The sequence below is a fragment of the Bombus pyrosoma genome, linkage group LG3, assembly GCF_014825855.1.
Source record: "Bombus pyrosoma isolate SC7728 linkage group LG3, ASM1482585v1, whole genome shotgun sequence".
Taxonomy (NCBI): Eukaryota; Metazoa; Arthropoda; class Insecta; order Hymenoptera; family Apidae; genus Bombus; species Bombus pyrosoma.
The window spans coordinates 12997770-13019329 of record NC_057772.1 but is presented as its reverse complement, the minus strand read 5'-3'; the positions used below and the strand labels follow the sequence as shown (position 1 = coordinate 13019329).

Genomic DNA, 21560 nt, shown 5'->3' with positions numbered 1-21560 from the left:
CCTCGTGCATTAATGCATCAGTTTAATATAAACTTAACATAAGCTACTAAGTTTTAATTAAAACAGGCCTTCGACCCCACGGAGAAAAATAAATAATTCTATTTGAGAAAATGCTTATTTTAATGAGGATATTGTTTGCAGGCCTCATTTACACCAAGAAACCATTCACCTTTTGTTTCGAATATCTTTTAAGTTTCTAACGATAAAGGAAATAATTGTATGTATTCCTTTTTCTTAAGTACATATTCGCTAACTTCTAGGAAATAACATGACACCTTTCGTCAGTGTGGACATTTCAATTACATCGTATACAGGAAAGAAATATAATTCAAAAAGAACATTTAGCGAAAAAGGAGCAACCATTCAGCGAGTTTGTAATAATTCGTGGCTTCTATTACAAACTTCAATAAGTATATTTAATTTATGGAAATTAATTTGTAGGCTAACTTATATTAAGATAAACTAAATTTACTAAGATACATAAATGCTGCTTCTTCCAAGTTTTCTGTACATATACGTGAGGTAAACAGCAGAAACAAAAATAATGTGAATCATTTGAATATTATATTATATGCATTTATCACTATTATTACCACTGTATACATTTATGCTCTAATTGTAACAAATATTTATACTTAAAATATGTTATTTGAACAATATTCAAATAGAGCAAGGATTGTGATAAAGAGTTACCATGACATACTTGTTTCTTTTTGCTTTAACTACAATCTTACAAAATTCACAATATGTTGCATCTTCTTTAAGGTTTGAATTCATCTTCACGATATTTCTTACTCATTACACGACAAAACCTGTGTATATTTACCATTTTCTGGATGGATTTCAATGGCGCATTAAAGGAACATCAAACAAATATTCTCCGTGGAATATTTACCGACCCATCTGTAATTAATTACTCGACAATTTTCGATGCGACCACACCGATTCATTCGCGGGGCGCGTTTATATTTTTGCCCATTTCCAGTGAAAAGGATCCTCGAGTCATCAAGGTGGTTATCATATTCAGTCGTAATCGGATACGAAAAATTTTCACCAAGAACCATTCGGAATTCTCAATTCGCTCGTATCCGCATCTATGTAAATAGTTTAACTGCCTGGTTCTACATATGGATGAATATTTATGGCAACGGTACACCGGATCTTGGTCCTCGAAATACCATAATTTTACCCACGATTGTCGTTGTAATATTTCATATGTCTGTTTCTTAATTTTAATGTACGTTTTATGTAAAATCACAGGACTGGAAAATTCAGAATAACATTATTTGTATATTTTGTGTATAAGTATGTCTAATACCATTCATAGCCGATAGGTGCTATATATTCTAGCGATGGACATTAACAATAAACAGAGCTTACAGCGATTAATGTAATTAGTAGAACATTAGGAACACCTTCTAAATTTTAGCATCTTATGTCAAAGTAAGAATAAACCAAGAACCGATCCTGACTGTACACGAGCAACATCAAGTTTAAGTATACCGTTGCCTTTGTAAAAAGTTGGGTTAATTTTGGCAACGACTATGTATAAAATTTTATAGAAGATTCGTTTAAGTATTTTTAAACAAATACAGAAGTAGACAGAATAACAGATCTAAATCTAGAGAAGTTGAAATATAAAAAGGTCACATTAACCCTGTTCCATTTTATGAACTTAGTAAAGACGGCGTTAATCGAGCGATTGTAAAATGGATACTGTAAAAGTGAAGCTTGTCGATAATCCTTATGGCTCCTGAGACACAATTTATTCGCGACGATACGTCAGTGAATTTTTTCGCGGTTGTGAAGACACGTTATTGCGAAACCGAAAACTAACGGGTAGATCAATCTGGCGAGAGCACGGGCGGATATGTCTGGAGTTATATTACTGGTATCCCTCTGTGTGGTTTCTTTTTTTAGTTCCGGTGATGGTGTGTAAGGATGAAATATAGAGCGCTGTATTTGACTCAGAACGGGTCACGCTAACGAATATTCGATAAAAATGTCACACGTTTCGAGAGACCGGGATTTAACGTTAAACAATATTAATCAATGCTTAAATAAAAGATGTCTAGATGAAATTGCACGGAACAGATTTATTGTGCTGTACGGAAAGTTCTTGCATTTTTTATCATATTAGATACCGCTATATTTTTAACATGTGAAAGTTACGTTTGAATACTTTTAAATACATTACATTTTTTATGTTATCAAGAAATATATCGTTTCTATGCAGCATAATTTACATAAAATTGAATTTTTCTCTGTTTTTATATCTTTTATAAGAAACTCTTTCAAATGTGATATCAGTATCTGAGAATAGATTTGAATTATTAGAAATATTGCTAATATTGATAAAAATGTCAATAATACTTATTAGTGTAGGTAATATAATTGGTACTAAAATTATATAACACCGAAAAATCACCGTTGTGATAATCACTGAATTAATGAACTATACATATCCAGATCAACTCACAATAAATGATAATTTAGTGGGCCATTATTGGTATAATATGTCATAATTCTTTAAAGTAAAAAAGAATTTTACTTCCAAGAACTGATGAAAAAACTACATAAATATCCCATTCCCTATTGTCCATATCTCACGAGTAGCATTAAAAAATACGAAATTTTCAGCGATTTACCATATTTTATTTTTCTCCTACTGGTTTAACACATCGACTTTTAAGCTTTTTAAGCGATAAAATATTTCCAAACTCAGGCAACATAACATACGTTGTCTGATTCTATAAAATACAAAACAATACTTTCTAAAAGTATTGTCGGACGCATTATATTTCGAATATACGAGTGTGTCATTTACAGTGGCACGTGCTTGCTTCAAGTAACAAACTTAATCTGATGAAAAATAAAAGCACATTTATATTTACAATCGAAAACAAATTTTATTTTTCATATACGTATGTGCTATAATCTAACATTATGATCTATAATGTAATCTACATATGTTAGCCTCTATTATTACTTTTTAATGTTACACAAGCTCTTTATATTCTTCTGCATAGATATTTCTTTGCTTGGGCTTAAAACAATTAATTTTGAACAGCGATATTGACTTTCACGTACATTTTGAATTTTTTCAATCCAAATGATTCTTTAACTATTTGCATGAATAATAATCAAATAGCACTTAGAGTGAATAATCAATTTAGTTCTTTTATCTTCTCGGATTGTGAGCCATAAAATTCGCATATACTAGATCCTTATGCCGATAGAGGACGACTTCTTCTGCGTTAACGAGATTTTCAGAATACAATCACAGCACGTAATAGAATACTAGATGAGGTTATGAAAGCAAAACAATAACTACCAACGAATTATTTATAGTAGCATCCCATACAAAATGCAACGAACTTTCGTTCAGCTCGATATAATTCGTTTCATAGTATTCATTACAATACTATTCTTCAAGTCTGAATTTTTTTATTTTTCTCCATAGATAGTATATACACATATAATGGATATAACAGTAATAGCAATAGTAAATAACAATAATCTTTAACTAATAGCATTTTATTCAAATTGCAATTAATATTTTATGTCAGTTGGTTTATAATTCAATAAACTATGTTGGTACTCTTCATGATCTGATTGTATTTTCGTATGTTCGTCGGTCGTAAGCATTGGTGTATATAGTATATCGTATATTTCTATGAACATTAGAACTATCGACCTGTAACAGGTACCTACATTACACATAGCGAATTAGAATTAATCCAATATGCAAGAATGAATAAGTATGTATATGTAGTCATGTTTATGTTTCAGTAAGAGCAAAAAGCAATGTTACCAGAAATACTTGCATTGCATTTTGTTGGTAATTACGAAAAGAAACAATCTGCTATCAATCATTTTAATTGGTTTAACAGTTCTAGAGTTAAATTATATTACAACGTAAAGAAGTGATATTTTGTATGTTATAATTAAAAGAATCGAACAGACTAAAATATCGTCTCTCTTCAGTCTTCGACATACGACCAAATAAGTAATATAACCACTAGCAATTAATATTATTTTGAATAATTTTAACTAAAATGGTGTCAAAATGATGAAATTCAAGTTAACGATTTTGCAACAAAAAGCTGCACCGTTTAAAAATGATAAACGAGACTAACCACTCAACCCAAATTTCCAATGTACAAGAATTAATGCGGATATTAATACGAACAATTTTATCATTCTTGACGTTCAATTTATTCTCCAGAATCGGATACTTAATTTCTCTCCGAAACGCGAGATCCTTTAATTACTTCAACAAGCGTAATTATAGCCATATCCATTACTCCGGCCGAATTGATATTTAAAACGACGCATAACAGTGATATATGTATACCTCATTTCCATTTAAATGAATTGCCCAAGAAATCGCATTTTTTCCTGGCTGAATCTTACGCGAAATCTCATGGTCGCCGAGTGAATCCTTTTAACCCGATAATGTGAAAATTAGACGCTAAAGTATGCATCTGTTGATATTCAAATGGTTGCAAGCGCGCGTTTATCGTCGACGATGAAAGTTCCAAAAGTCAAGTTATTTAACTGGAACATGAAATGCAGTCGTAAACTTTTTCTGTATATCGAATTGTCGTGTCTTGAAAGAAGTTCAATTCAGGACATCTGCCGTAGTATTCTACTGTTGTGATTAGATTGCGGATTCTTATGCATTTATGATAGATCTAAACACATTTTAAAATGTATTAAGTTGTCCGAAAAGTTTCTTTCGTTTTATAAGGAAATGATAGACGCACAATGTTTTTTGTTTTATATTAGTTTCTTGAATTATGCACGAACGTAATAATAGAAATATGACGTAATGGATCATACCTAATTCAATAAAATAATATAAAACAGAAATTGTTGTTCATCTATTATCACCTTATGAAACGAAAGAAATTTTTCAGACAACCTAATACCTACAGAATGCGCAGAATATTCACAAAAGTGTATAAAATAACGAAAGCAACGTACTTGTAATATTTAAAGACTGAAACAAATTTCGATCGATGCTCCATTACTTTAGTGGTATTCACAAAAATATGAATTTAAATAAAAATCCACAGTCTAAATGCGATATTCGTAAGCTTTGTAATATCTGTATTTATAGAAACTAATTGATTATAATCTTTACTTTTGGCTTCGTACGTTTCTTCTGACAATTCATCAATTCTCACAAGTTATTTATAGTAGTATGTATCTAATATGATTGTGGTAATATTTAAACTCTTTGATACGCTGTTCATACGCCGTGTAGTGCCACTTGACAGTAACTGTAACACTCAAACTGAGTGAAATCTGATTATTTGAGCTGAGAAATTACACAAGAAGCGACGGACTATTTGTAAATGACCAGAATGACTAAACAGAAGGACGTAAATAGAAAGATGACTGTAAGTAGCGTGTATGTTTTAGATAATCGTAAACTTTACTTTTAAATTTTTGTCAAATTTTCTTGTTTACATGTATCAATAATCAATCTAATCTAAATTACTGTTAAACCCCTAGCTTTCCCTGGATGAATTGCTTTCTTGAGAAACATTCAGTGCAAGTAACGTATTTATATCTACTGATACCCGCATGAGATAAAGAAATCGTAAAACAAGATAGAGATCAATCCAATTGCCAGTTTCTTGGAAACTAGAATAAGGTAGAATTGTTTGTGGCTTTAGAAGAGGAAAATTCCTTTTTTCGTATATGCTATCAATTACACCCACCACAAATGGTTGCAATTTTTTTTTAATTAGCATAAAGTTGAAATTTTTATTACAAACTACCTTGTCGAGATAAATACTGTTATTATTTTATATTATAATATTAATATAATAATATTAAAAAGATCGTTAACAAAACATTATGGATTTAATAGGATTTATATTTATGTATAATAAATTGTGCGATTACTTTAAAAAAATATTATATCTCTCAAAATAAAAATAAATTCAAGCTGCGAGAATCATGGTAGAAGCTCATAATAAGCGTTTAAGTGTTGCCATGTTTTGCCTCTTCTTTGAATTAAAAGCGAGTATTACAAAATACAGTTTATCATATATCATTTACCGTATTTCAACATCGAGATATTTTTTAATGTTAAAAAAATACTACCGAATCAACCGAATTAACGATACGTTTGATCACTGATATTTCTGCGTTTGTAAAATTAATCATTTCTTAGATGTAATTTTCTCTAAAAAAATATAACCGCTCAAATTTCCAACACTGCGAAAATTAATTTTTGATTGCCGCTGGTTCGTTTTATCCGAATGTATTTTATGGTGAAACAAAGAGACAGCTTGATCGGCAAGCATTCGAAGACAATCGCGGTTGTAACGTAACGCGTCGCCATAAAAAATCGCTCGTGTCCGCGCAGCGCATCGAAAAACAAACACGTTTCCGGGGAACGTGGTGCATCCGCATGTATCGCGTTACAGCGTGCATTCCGATTTTCTGAAACGCCGCCGAGCCGAGCGTCCTCCTCGTCCCCGGAATTCAACGCGACTCGCGTACCACGTATACACACGTACTTAACGTATGTACGTACGTACGTACATAAAACGTGAACAGTGATTACAGTTAAGAAAGGGGGCGAGGAGCGTCAAGACAAAAAAACGCCGAGTCGATCAAACCCGTAATCACAATTTACCAACGAAATATTTATGGACTGTCATTTTGTAAATTACCGCGAGATTACGGCTCGTTACGTGGCTTCATGCAAACTTCACGGTGCTCGTACGCTCCCGTCCAGGATGTAACGGACATGCTCTAAACTCTTAACGACATACACCGTAGGGGAAGAATACTTGCATCATGCTACCCTAATTCGCATCCCGAGTTGGGTGCTGGCTGCGCAGGATAGCCAAACTGAAGTTTTATCCCGAGGATATCGCGCTTCTTTTTAAATAGGCTAACGTGATCATTCAGCGTAAGAGTAGATCGGACAGTGATAGTCATAGCGTGTGCTTTTGAATTAGAAGCGATGTACGAATGAAATATTGATGATAATTATTAATATAATGATAATCTTAACGAGTCGGGCAAATAACTGTGAAACATAGCGAAGTACTAGGAACTAGAAAAAAGTTTTATCGCGGAGAACACTACCCAAAACTTAATGGATACTTCTTGTTGTAGGTAAATAAAGAAATATTCGAAATATTAAAAAATTAAAAATTATTAATGTTATTAATGTTATTAATTTTCGTCTTTTCTTTTTTTTTTTTGATCCTTATTGTTTGTAACAATAAATAAGGATTAATATGAAATCTATCGTTACTGATTCAATTGTACTATTTACTGGCGATACCCAATTCGAAATAATTTTTATCACAATCAAAAAAGGATCTTTTATTAGTAGCAGGTATTTTTGTGATATCGAATAAACAGAAATGAACATAAGTTTCGTTTCCATGAAACGTTTGAGATTTTCAAGAGAATCATATAATTTATACTTGGAAATTCTCGAGATTTATTTCGATAATTCAAGTGAACTATTTAATGTTTATGCTCTAAATTTGAGCAAATAAATACTACAGCAGCGTTCTATGATAATCTTGAATTTACTGTTAAATCATATTATTTTCAGAATGTTAATACCAAATAAGGACAACTATTAAATCTTTAAAAACTCTCGTATAATGCCTGATGTATTATTGGAATTAAAGCTCCTGAAATGATACGTTTTTAGGATAATACGTATAATTTATTACACCAAATTGAGCAAATTATAACTCTATATTTGGAAGCTATGAACAGTAGTATTATGTTAGTATACATTGAGGAAACTGTCATCCCTTAGCACTTTATAACAGAAGATTTATATAGCCACTTCAAATTCATGTAATTTACATGCATTTTTCGTAAACGCGATTCGAATATCGAAAGAACATATATTACTTAAATTCGCTCACAAACACTGTATATTACTAAATAAACATTTATATTTATTATATTACCTCAGAAGTATTATAATGTGCAATTTACCATTTCATATAAAATGTCTATGCATATACCGCATGTATTTTGCAAATACTATGAGTTAAATTTGTGTTAGATGTCATTTTAAATTGCTACTATTTTTTATATTATTATATTATTATTGTTTAGATACAATACGATAAAAATAAGGATGATTATTATGATCATTAAAAAACAATCATAAAGAAATACAAGTTACATCATAAGAAAAGATATATGTCATGAAATACTAATTACGAAGAAGAACAAGTTCTTTAAAATTGCGATGTAACAAATTATAAAAATTTTCTAAAAAATCATTTTATCTGACCTAACCCAATTTTTCCATTTCACTGTAGATTTAATATACGACTGAGAACAGATGCTGTAGAAAGAGATTTTTATAAAAAAAATTATGACGAAATTTGATGTTGTCTACAGTTTTGTTCCGCGATATTTAACAGTCAGACATCGATAAATTACAGAACTGCTTAAACGGGGACAGCGAATACATTCATCGCAACAAGGCTAATATGTGGTAAATTGAGTAAACCTATCTGCTGCCATTCAAAAACCAAATGTATCAGGTGTAACCCATCAATTTAAGCATTTACATTATATCTTTCCACATTATGTGTCATCATATTATATCAAAAGGTTCTGGAATTAATACTGGTAGCAATGACTCATTGTAATTAGAAAAAAATTAAAAAGTTTGCCTCAGTTATTTATTAGATTGTCCGAAAAGTGTCTTTCTTTCGCAAACGTGTTTTTTACAACAGTGTACATTTATACAAACGTGAAACCAAGTCTGTGAAATGTCGCGGTGTTTATCTCGACAGAACAAAATGGATCGTACGTAATTCGACAAAAATTCGACTTTTTGGACAACCTAATATATCGTCAGTTTTGTCTTTGAGACAATAACAGTTTTTAGACCTTCAGGTTTTCAAGGTTATAATTTACTTTTCAATATACTTGAGTGAGGCAGTCTTAAGTCATGCAAAAATTGTATGTATATATATCGTAAAGTATCATTCTTTTCTCGTTTAAGATTTAAGATTTATAAAAATTAAGATATACATATACCCATGTATTTGAATTAAAGACTCCTAATATTTGTAATATTAGGATGGGCTCAAAATTTGTATTGCTTTAAAACACGTTCCACGTGTTTCCTCTAAGTAGACGTATCTGTTTAATACACGTTCACAACTAATAGACACGCGGTTAACCTGTCGATGTGTAACACCGTGTGCGATTTCTATGATTTCAAAGTTACGTTGCACAGCTCAACATTCTGGACAATTTTTTCTTGTACATATAACCGGCGATCGGCCTTAGTTTCCAATGTTTTCAATCTGGTATGTAACATTAATCGGGCCGCCGCGCCGCACGGTCGGCCCCATGAATCTCCTTATCAATATATCGCCTCTTGGCATTGATAGTGGCGCAACTTAAAAAATGTAAACTCTAGAGGAGAGGCTTTATTGATATAACTGCCTTTTGACGGAAAACTGATAGAATTATAAATATGCCGTTTTACATGATAAAAATAGAAACACAGCGTAGACCTTGTATGCAATAAAAGCATATACGAAATTTGTTGAGCTGTGTCACCATCATTGTCAAACAGCGATATGTATATTGCTATAAACAGTGCGTGGCGACCGGATATTACTACATACTAACCCAATTCAACTTGAAAACTAATAATGTCGAGCGGCGGAATATTCTTGTATGTAACTGGAAAGCTATGACCGATCGCCGGTTATACGCATCGAAAAAAGTTGTTCAGAATGTTGAGCTTTACGACACATTTGAAAATAATGGAGGTCGAGGAAGGCGCCACATATCGATAGATTGACCAAAAACAAACTATTACAGCTACAAATGGGGGAAGAAGTATGATAAATTACCGTTTCTTGGATAGGAGCGTGTACGACTCCTTGGAGCCGGTGCAAAGTCTCATCCGCATTTTGCGAGCTGCCCTATCGACACTTCGCTTCTTAGCTACACCACCCTCTAAAACTGGCATCCAGACCAATTCGACGCGCGTCTACAGACGACAAGGTGCAGAACAACACTACAATGATCATTGAACACCGCCCACGACACACAAGATACGCACCACTCCCACGCACCTTGCGCCCTGTGCTTTCGCTTGGTGTTTTTAAAACTGACCGATTCACAGGGTCCGGCCGGGAATAACCAAAGGTACGATTAATCGTTTTCCACTCGCCACGCACTAGGTAATTATTTCGTCGGTGATTTTTCCTAGCCAACAGTAATATAATTTACTGCTGATAATTCTTGCTTGTTGCTGGCCTTATCGAGAAAAGAGCTCTTGCTTCTCCACCCACGATTCTCTTCGATACGTACTTGCACCACCTCCTCTTTCTCAATCCTTTACTTCCTTTTCTCTCTTTTCCTCTTTCCCTTTCTCTCTCGTTCTTCTAAACAACTATTACCGCGATAAGTGAACGCCGCCTCCAGCCAAAAGCCTATATACCCTTCATCGATAGATACTCACTCGTGACACGTTTCTGTTCTCACAACCGTAGCGAGAATCGATTTTCAGATTGCAGCTAATGCACCGCGCGAAACCTATCTGCCAGTCTATACGGCCGCGTAGAAAAAAGCATGGACCTCATAAGTGGCCTTTTTGCTCGACGATCAAGGCAGAGGCTGGATAAGCATAAGTGCAGTGGCAAGAACTCGCTTGCTTCCCGTTTCCTGCCAAGATCAAAAGCAGCCTTGACAGTAATGTCTTTCGGTTGACACCGCGTGGAGTTGTATCGCGTGCCTTCGATATTTTTCTTGCCGCGTCACTGTCCCGCTGAAATGCTCTCTATTAAATTTTCTTCTTCTCTCGCGACCTTACTGCTCGATCCGCCGGAAACAAACACGCTGCGCCACAACCAACGATCACTTTCGAGAGTTCAGGTACTCGTCGAGCGTTCACCGCGAAAACGATAACGTTGTCCGCTTAAAGGATGTTTGACACGCTCAAGAATACTCTCGGTACGGGTAGTCATTCCTCTCGCAACGCGAGAAATAAACGATAGCGACGATACGTGAGTGCACAAGCAATTCATCACCGCGTCCCCGGCACAAAGAATCGCTCACGCGCTTTATCGCATCGACGAGGATGCCTCGTGTCCGCGATTAAGCACAATCCACAACAGACGGCGCTATATACTTATTTTCCGAACGAGCCGGCGACAACGCAACGACAACGACACGCACGTTCTCGCACTTATCGCGCTCAAGATGTTACACACGGTCGAGTTCCGATTTGTGAATGAAACCGACGACACCGTCAACTGTTCGAGATCGTTAAATTTCAGTCCGGTCGAGTCACGCTTCGTTCCGCTTGAAAACTGTGTCGCTCTCTTCCAGTCAAGAGTCCTTTCAAGAAACACAATCACGCACGAAATTCAGGTTCCGAATGTTCGCGAAGGAACAAGACGCTTGTAACTTGTGGATCTTGTAATTGGGGATATAGTTGGAAACGCTTTGAGTCGCATAAAAGCGGAAAACTTCGAACGAGAACACTTTCTATTTAGAACATTTCGCTGGATGAATTGAAAAATTAAAAAACAATTAAATTTAACTTATATCGCTAGTGTCCAACAACAAATTTTCCGTTTAAACTACAAACGTTCTTTATAAGTATATAAAATATATAACGTAAAGCAGAGACAGTATAGGCAACTTTAATGGAATTTCACGACACGATATTAACCTTCTGCGGTCTGAGCCACATTCAACGTTTTATTGCGCTCGTTTCATATTTAATATATTAAATTCGAAAGTGTATTCGGAATTTAACTATAGTTACAAGTGTTTATAACTAATAATATCTATACGTTAATTTATTTTTATTGAATCCAGTTTTGTTCGATTTATGATTTGGGAATCGCGAAGAGTTAACTTAGTTCACAATTCACACAAACGTCTTAAACTTATCTTCCTCTTCGAACGGAACGATACTCCTGTCGGGTTAATTATTTTTACACGAACAGTCTGATCGAAACCTCCGATCGCACTATACACGTAACGCGAGAAACACGTGAACTACTATAAACAGCAACTGTGAAACGAACGCGATGCTTACATCGCTACGTATGAGCGTGCCGATTGCAGATTGTTGGACGATCGTGGGGCAGAGTGTGTCAGCAAAAAGAGGGGAGCCGTGAGTCCTCTAAGAGCCCGATGGCAAAAGTCAACAAGAGTTCTCGTAGGCGGCCGCGAAAAAACTTGAAGACGTTGATAGATACTGCGATGTTCCACACCCGCAACCTCTGATACGCGTGTAAATATTGCGTGAATATCAGTGAGTCGTTCTCTGTATGACGTCACATGCCGTCGTAAGCAGACCAGGGAAACTCGTCGGCGTTTCTTGCTGTATTCGTCTGTTTTATTCGAACCGAATTAACAGTTTGAATTTTCTAACCATCTCGAGTTCAAAGAACTTCACACGTGAGATGTGCGCGATGAATCCACCCGTATCGTCTTCGCTCGGACGTGAAACGCAATCTGCACGTGTGCGCGAGAAACGGAACAAACACAAAGGCAGCAGGGTAGTCGTTAGACCATATTATCACGAACAAAGTTGGAAAACGAGATTCGAAGGTGTACTTCCAACAAGCAGAATTCTACGATTTGTTATGGTGATAGTCAACAATGCCGGTCGAAATAGCAACGGAGAAAAAGTATTCCCGCTTATCGTTCAATGTCTTCTTCGAACACTTCCACTTCTACGAACAATGTAACGTCTTGACAAACACGCACGTGCCACGTTGTCCTTCACACTCGTGAACCCATATCCGGCCGATTCGTTCGCTGTAATTTTCGATTACGTGAAAAATACATACAAGAAAGCGGTATGTTCACAGCAGGGATGAGAAACAACTGAAAAACCGAGCTTCGTATCAGCCGGCGCAGATTCTCGGACAAACACGCACAGCCTAGGCTAAGGAAGGATTCCCGCACGTACACTTGAATGGGCCTCGGTAAAGAACGCACGTGCGTACGCGCAGCCCGACGAAGCGAGTATGAAACAAGAAGGCATGCGTCACGCTCTCGTAAGGCCCCGATCCTAGTGGCAGTGGCACAACTGCACCGGAGGGGGCACGGCGCTCACTAGGGGAACGAGAGGAAGGGAAAATCGACGAGTAGGCCCCCGGGGAGGAAATATCTCTCCCCCTCCCGGCTTTTGCTTCTCTCTTTCTCACTTCTGTGGCCTTGCGATCTTGCTACTTGCTATCTCGTTTACGCGATTATCTGTTTCGTATTTCTGCTGCTGCCTGTTTCCCATCTTTCTCCATCTGCTGCTTCGAGCTGTTTCTCATTTACTCGTGTCGTCTGTTTCCGCCCTCATGATTCTTGCGCACATAGCACCATCGATTTTTCTTGACTTTCTCTCGACTTTCTTAAACACGTTTATTGTTTATCATTCAGCTTTATATGCTGGCACGCTGATTCACACGCGTTAACAAGATTCATCCATTTTTGTAAATATTCGTGGTTGCGTAGCGATGTATGGTTATTTCGTTCGTATATGCATATTCGTTCTTAGATCTTCGTTATATCGATTTATCTTTGGAATCGAGCAACGAACGCTATTACATCAGAATAGAATGCGTGAGACAATTGATAGTACAAGAAATCGAAAATCGATGTCTCACATGCCACACATGTATTCCATCTCACTGGAAAATTCAATTGTGTAATTTTACTTATCTCTCCCTCACATCTAATCTGAGTAGTATTAGCTTGTATTATTAGACAATCATCTTAATATTATTAATGAAATTTTATAAGTTGTAAATTACCAAACTGATTGCCCTACTTGACGCAAAATTGTAAGGTTATCGGAACAATAAAATAGAACCACACCTTGTTACTTATTAACGTTATTAATCATTATTAAATTATTACGCGAGACTCTATCGCCCGGCATGAAACTAATACAGGAAGAAATACACAATTTCACATGACAAAAGATCTGCATTTATGAAGCTCGTGTTTTCAATAAAAATAAAATCAATTTTTTTAATTTATACTATATATGACAATCAATATATATTTACTATAAGTCAAGTTCAGTATAAATCAATTTAGTACAAATTAAACGTACAAATTTTCTTTGTTTGTTCGCTTATTTTATCACAAATTCATATTTTCATAGAAACAGCTAGAAGAGTAGACCGCGGGCAGAAATTTCTTTCATTTAATATTATTAAAACGAATGCCGTAGTTTGTATATTTTTATATATTTTTCCATATTATGTACGGTTTTTTGATTTTTGCACCTTCGTATGTTCCATAAATGCATCAACAACCGCAATCTAATTATAAACTCGCTATTTTACTCGCATCATAAGTATGTGCGTTATCATGTAAAATACTGAATAGGGTAAAAGTCTTTTTCCAGTAACGAGTACATAGATGTTTTAATATTTATGACTGGCAGTGTATCTTCTCGTTTCGTGCTCCGGAATTTCGTCCGCTTCTTTGGGATTCGTTTCTCTCCGTTTTCCGTGACCTCTGCTCGTCTATTACTCTCTGTAGGTTAACTCCATGTCACGCGCTCTCTGCAAGCACTGTGTGTGCCGTTATGTGTTAAATATGCGCGTGCATATGTTTCCGTGGCTGTTGGCAGCGAGGTTCAAGACTGTAGGTGGTAATCACCGATGATGTAAATCGAGGAGACTTATGACCACCCACGACCTCTTTTCCCATCTCGATGTCGTGACGGTGTGTCCTGCTACTTTTAGGTGATATCCGAGGTAATTGGTTTTACTTGTAAGGAAATTGCGAATAATTCACTTGTTTTTATAATTCGATTCACTCGTCAGTAATTATTTAATAATTGCATGTTTATTTCAATGCTGTCAATAGCAATTATTGTAATTTGTATTTCAACCGACAGACTTTCTGTGCATATCATTATGAATATATATGATAATTTAATCCTTCGATCAAATATACTTTATTTATTGTATTTCATTTATATGAACGAGTATTATGATCTCTTTCGTTGTATTTCTCTCGTGGAACACTATTTAAATTAGTATAATTAATAAAATAAATAACGCTTAACGAATTTAGATACAATAGAATCATTCAATTTCGTGAAAACATTTATGAAAAAAATATATCGGACAATTTAATTTAATGAGCTGTAATTGCATGTAGGACGTTATCAAACAAAATTTAGAAGAGCGATGTTATGAAAATATATAGAATTTAAAATGTAAAAATACATTACGTTATTTGGTTAAAACGAAAGATTGGAAATATATTTTTCTACACTTCTTTCACTCTTTTACGATTTTCATTAACGGAATATATGTCATTCGTTCGTAATTCACTAGTTTATTAAGCGCGCATAATTTAATTTTAAAATATTCATGACTAATTATCTAAAATGTCAGACGATACTTGTTTCTGTTTTCGTTATAATAACAAATTTACACGGACAAACATGAATTGCAATGTTTTCACAGGATTAATAATTTAGATATCACCACATAATTATCTGTTGAACGCAATTCTCATGTTGAATAAATGTGCAAAGCATCGTATCATAAGCTCATTACGAATGTTTTGCTTTCTATAAATACCTATTTCGTTTGTATTTTATACAATCGATTATTATGGATTGCAAAATGCGATAAGCTCTTGTCTGAATATCCGGATTAAGCGAAGGTAAAACTTGAAGTGACATGTATAATATTGGATACTCTTAATATTACTATCACTGATGTACCGAATAAGAATTAATTAAAGGCATCAAATGACGATAATCTTCAAATCATTTTAGCATCAGAAAAACAAACACGCAACGTGCATAACGGACATGGATTTAAATGCTAATAGCAAACCGCCGTTTAATTTTCTTTCATTGCTTCTTATTGCAGTTATTCAATAACACGCGCGATAAGAAGCACGGTTTAGCTTGAAAACAGGGTCATATTAATTATACCGTTTCGGCAGTAGCAAATCAAAGGAAGCACGCGTTTCGTACAATTACCTGAACAAATTTCCATTTATGTAAATGAACGGCGAGAACAGGTGCTAATGTAAATTATCGTAGCTTTCACAGACTCGACTTTTCATGCGTTCCAGCGTGTAAACGCGCATCATGCCGTTAAAATCCTCTCGAGATGGTCGCAAAAGAGAATGGCTGCATAGGCAGACTCATTTTTCCACTGCTCTGAAATTCAATGACGTTTTGGCTACGCTCCATTATCCACGATCCATAAACTTCCACATAAGTGGAAAAACGTGCTGCGTTTCATGAACCCCTTCTTTCATTTGACGAAGGTAACCATTCTCACGGGAATTCGATGATGGCACGCGACATATGCGCGCCACGGTCATTCGATCCCGCCAATTTTCGGGGGAAATTGATGGGAAAGCGGACCCGGCCGCCGCAAAACCGCGTAGGAATGAAAATTAAACGCACGCCCATTGTTATCGATAATCGACGATTCGCCGAGCCGTAAGTGATTCTGATTCGAGATCGTCGAACGTTTCGGTCAGAAATCATTATGCGTCAATAGGTCTAATTCGTCGGCGAATTGAATCGTTACCACGCTTAATTATTCAAGCGCGTTTTACCTGCGGCTACCGTTTCGGTCCTTTATGCTGGCTGTTCATTTACGGGATCATGGGCTGCGTAATTTCCGTTCGTTCTATCAAACTGAATTCCTTTATTAACTCGAACCTTTTTCTTATTTTCTTCTTTTCAAAGCCATTTCTCATTTCTCACCAAAAATTAATACTCAAATATTTCCCTGAATTATTCTATAAATAAATAGAAATAAAGTGCTGTATAGCGAAAATGAATAGATTATATGTATGTAATCATATTTCTATCTCAAATAAAAATTAACGTTAGTTTTTTCAAAAATACTTATATATGGTATTCTTAACAATTACAAAAAGAAAAAATCCGATACATATTATTTTGATAGCTTTGCTAATTCCAGAGTTAAGTAATAATTGGTAAACTGTCTGTATGTAGGTACAATAGTGATAAAATGGAACAATGCCTGTATATTGATTAAATTCAATACTGTATTTATTTTGATTTGATAATATTGACTTTGTACATATGTTGCCGGAGAATAAACAGCTTCTGATATAATATTATACAGATGATTGCGTAAATTAATTATAATCATACAGTTCCTGTTGACCAATCTTCCCTATTTTGTGCTAAGAAATATATTAACGCTTAGTTATTATAATGAAATAGACATATATTAACTCTCTAATAAGGTTTGAGGTATCACAACAATGAATTTTATTCAAAATCTAGACCTACAAGTTATATATGTCGGATTGGCATTATGATCAGGGTTGGGGTTAAAGGGGCGTGAAACGAATCTTCGTTATGGTTAGACTTTGTCGCTATGCAATAGAGAAGATATTGACTAATGCAAACACGATTGTTACAGATATCGACAAGTAACCGTGGTAATTAGATACTCGAGACGCTAGTGACAATGATTCTAGGTTCGATAACGAATCCACGGTCAACAGGATAACTCTTTATTAAACGTAAAATACTTTAACACTCAAACACGTTTAATGGGACGCTCTGTATATACTTCTCGATGTGTAACTCTTCAAAGCGATCGCACGAATCATAGACTGATGGAATTTTTTTTTTTTTTTGATTGCGTTCGTTTGTTATATACTGGTCCGAAGCTTCGAGAAGGTTCCAATCGCCGTTGCTAGGCAATCTCTGCTTGGAGTTTGATTGTTAATACAACGTGTGTCCCATTATATTGACATCTCCGAGGAAAAATGTTCATCCCGTGACCGCGGCTACGTTCGGCGACCAGTTATGTCACTTCGAACCCAATCCCACTATCACAAGTCTCGAACAAATACAATCGGATTGAATGACAATTGTTTAATTACGGCTATAGTAGAATTTAGATTACAATATTACGGGATTTTTCCCATAGTTCCAAACGGGAGGCTCCAGTGTCCTTCCATCTCCGACATATATAACAATAAGTTATCATCACAGATTCAACGATACTATCTCGATACTTTCGAACGATAGTGTAAACGTTAATAAGAAATCATGTGATAGAGCTAAGAATAGTACAAAGTAACAATAAGTAGAGATAAAGAGAAAACGAAAGGAACAGAACTATCGATGCTTGTAACTAACGAAAGAAAAGTGGATTGCTGGAATCGACGCCAATGTTACGATGATGATTTACAGGTTCTTTCACAGCTGACGTCGGATAGTGTCCCAATGTGGAAGACACGAGCCAGTAACATACAGGGCACCATCGAAGCATATGTGCGGCACTCGTAAATTACACAAGCACAATACTAGTCCTTTGGTCTGATTACTATTGTTCCAAACGTGAACAAACAGAATGAAAGTCAGCGATCCTATAGCACTTGATAGTTACACCGCGAGAATATTGTTTATGTAGGAAATGCATCGTCGGGAATACTTTTGTACGTTGCTTACTCGTAAATCGATTCATTCAAGTGCACGTAGAAGTTTTGACACGATGACTTTTACAACTTCAGAAAGCTACATACTTTTCCGTGTCGCAGTGTTTCATTATTATTTCGTTTATAAATATTTTATTTCTTCATCGATTTCATTTCAACAAAATTCAATATGTTTTATGAAATCACGATTTTGGAGTTTCATCGTACAATTTTTTCTTTAGATATAATAATATCTTTAAGGGAAGCAATATTGTTTATTTCTCTAAATTAATGTTAAATCTATTTATTTAAATAGTTTGAAAATTGTCTCATATCGGTTATTGCAACCCTGTGATATAAGACAATAATAATATATTCATTGAAAATAATTAAATCAAACGCAGGAATAATTTTATATAAATTTTCAGCTGGTAAATTAACTCTCAAGCTTTAATTATTAAACTGTTAACAACGTATACGTATTTTACAACCGTAATCGGAAAATATTATTGTTCAATCAAACATAATACAATTAGATAGAAAGTATAGTTTCACGAAATGCGCAAGGTACATTCTACAGAACGATGTATATTTATTCAAACGTGGAAACTTTCAGAATAAACACACGATCATTTTACTTCCGTGTACAAAAATATGCAGGTACACGGAAAAATCAACGTTGAACAAAGGATCGGGCGTATCTGACAAAAGATCACTTTTTAAACTGATAATAACTGATATTACGGTATGGATGTCTATTATTCGACTCGGTAGCTGCATCCTGTGCATTCATTTCAATCTCCGGGGTGGCACGTGTGCGTCAATGTGCGCAAACGTTCCCTCTACCTACACGATGACAACCGCTTGCCCCAGCTATCTGCCTACCTACCTACCTACTCACCTACTCGTACATATCCATTCACCCAACCTGTCCCGTTTCTGCAACGCTTTGCTCTCGCTTAATGCGAGCAAACTATGCGAGTGTAGTATCATAGTATCCCGTCTGTGGTAGTACGCACTAAACGGGCAAGAACTTTAAAAGCGGCTCACATACCGATAACATTTCCGATACCGCGATTAATTCGGATAAGCTCGAATTTTTTCACACTTTTCGAAGTAATGTCATTTTGTTTTTATTCGAGGTTTAAACCGAATCTGTCTAAATATATCAAATTTGACTTTTATCAATAAGTTTGATATAAGCTATTTATTAAAAATTTATGAAAAATTTAATCTGAATACAATGCTGTTTATTCTGAATATTACATAAGAATTATGAATGTCGTTACCACACGTTTGTTACAATTGCAGAGATAAGGATGATAATAAAAGAATGCTGATGTAAGAGGATCATTCAGAAACTGAATGTAAATGAATATCTAGATGGAATTAAATTAAACGTGAATTTAAATTCACGAGGTGACTATAATTCCAAATGTATTTTACGCTTTAATTAATGTCATTCTGTTCGCTTCTCGACATTTTCAGCGCATAGCTATTTAAGCGTCGGTCAAGGTATTATAATTTGAAAATCAATTCGATATTAAACGCTCTCGTATTCGTATAAAACGAAAATTTCAATAGCGTTTGATATGAACGTGCTAGGGACGCTTCTACCGCGTTATTGTCGCAGAATATTTCCCTTAAAATTGCCCGATAGTGCCAAGCTCAAATTTCCAAACTTAACACCAGAACAAGCTCAATTTAAATATTAATTTCAATATAAACTTTAAAGTGTATCTTGTACATTGACGTCTCGATGCCTTGTAACTCTAATTTATGAAAATCTTTTAAAAGCTCTTCTTTGCGATAAGTATATTGCATACTATACTGACAAAAAATTGAATTAGAAGCAAAGCTGAACACGTACTGAATGAAATACGATGTAATATAATTTTTGAATGTTTAATAAAGCGAAATAACGAATGAAATAGAAAATGTAGGTAAATGTTAGAAATTTTCCTTACACCTTATCTCAAGATGTCAAAATCATTTTCTAGAATATTAGACAATGGCACATTAATATTATGTTAACAGAATTACTGACTATGAGTACAGTTGTCTGTTCATTTACAAACAATGCAGTTAGATCTCCAATTATTTTACCTTCATTAAAATTTCGTGCTCAGAAGGGATAAACAACGATATATATAAACTTTCGAGTCTATTGAACTAATGATTAGAGATATATGTATACAAGGGGAAGGAACGGAAATTCTGAAGTAAAGAATTGCACTTAAAAAGGAACGTCTAATCGGATATCAAGATCGCTAAGAGGGGTGACGCTCGAGTCCATTGTAACAAGACCGGAAGTCAGAAAGCCCGTAAAAATCAGAATAACACGAGTCAAGATAAAAGTCAAGATAAAATTGTACGAACTAAGAGAAAATTAAAAATACGTTAAAATTTTGATTCCTTTCGTTGATGATGTCATTAATCGTTTAATTTTTAGACTTTTTATAGGTGTTTTCATAACATTGTTTGTATCTTTATCTGAAACGTTTGAAACAATTCCTATAGCTGCATTTGTTTCTAAATTTATTATATCAAATTCTTTTTAATTCATAACGTGTTTTTAAGTGCACAATCAGTACCTATACAAGTATGTGTTTTACTTTCGTTTTACTAATATGTAAATGTTGTTCGTAAATTTGTTTTATTACAACATCGAGTACATATTTGACAAATTTTTACTATCTTTTTTAATATTCCTTTCTTCAATAATCCTTGTTACTGTCTAATGGCTATTAAGATTATTGAGAATAGTTCAAATAAAATATTTCAATTAGAATTAAGCAAAGTCCATTATACTTGCCTATGAAAGTAATATGTCGTGCATCATAGATATAAACATGTTGTACCCGTAAGAAGAAGTCCCATTGCTATGATCTACGTAATAATAGTCTTTCATTAAAAATGTACGATATACTTGAAATCTCTTTGTAATCATTCTTGTGTACATATATCATTCTTGATCACACTTTTAATAACTTCTACATTATTTATTTACATATTAGAGATCAGGAATATATTCAGATAACGAACACGTCTTATCACCTTAAACATTGTATCAATGTCGATGTATATGACATAAAACACAATATATACAT

General features: G+C 34.6%; 1 protein-coding gene across 5 annotated transcripts in view; it reads right to left on the bottom strand.

Annotated features, from left to right (window-relative positions):
- The window catches only part of LOC122566096 (rap1 GTPase-activating protein 1), a 254552-nt gene that overhangs the window by 152906 nt on the left and 80086 nt on the right, over positions 1–21560 (bottom strand). The window contains exon 1 of one of the 5 annotated variants that reach the window (XM_043722837.1): positions 9888–13020. The exons of the other annotated variants lie outside the window; for them this stretch is intronic. Within the exon in view, the coding sequence (XP_043578772.1) occupies positions 9888–10006 (119 nt within the window). The 5' untranslated portion in view covers positions 10007–13020. Of the gene's footprint in view, positions 1–9887; positions 13021–21560 lie in introns of those variants that run through there. 5 annotated transcript variants of the gene reach the window in all.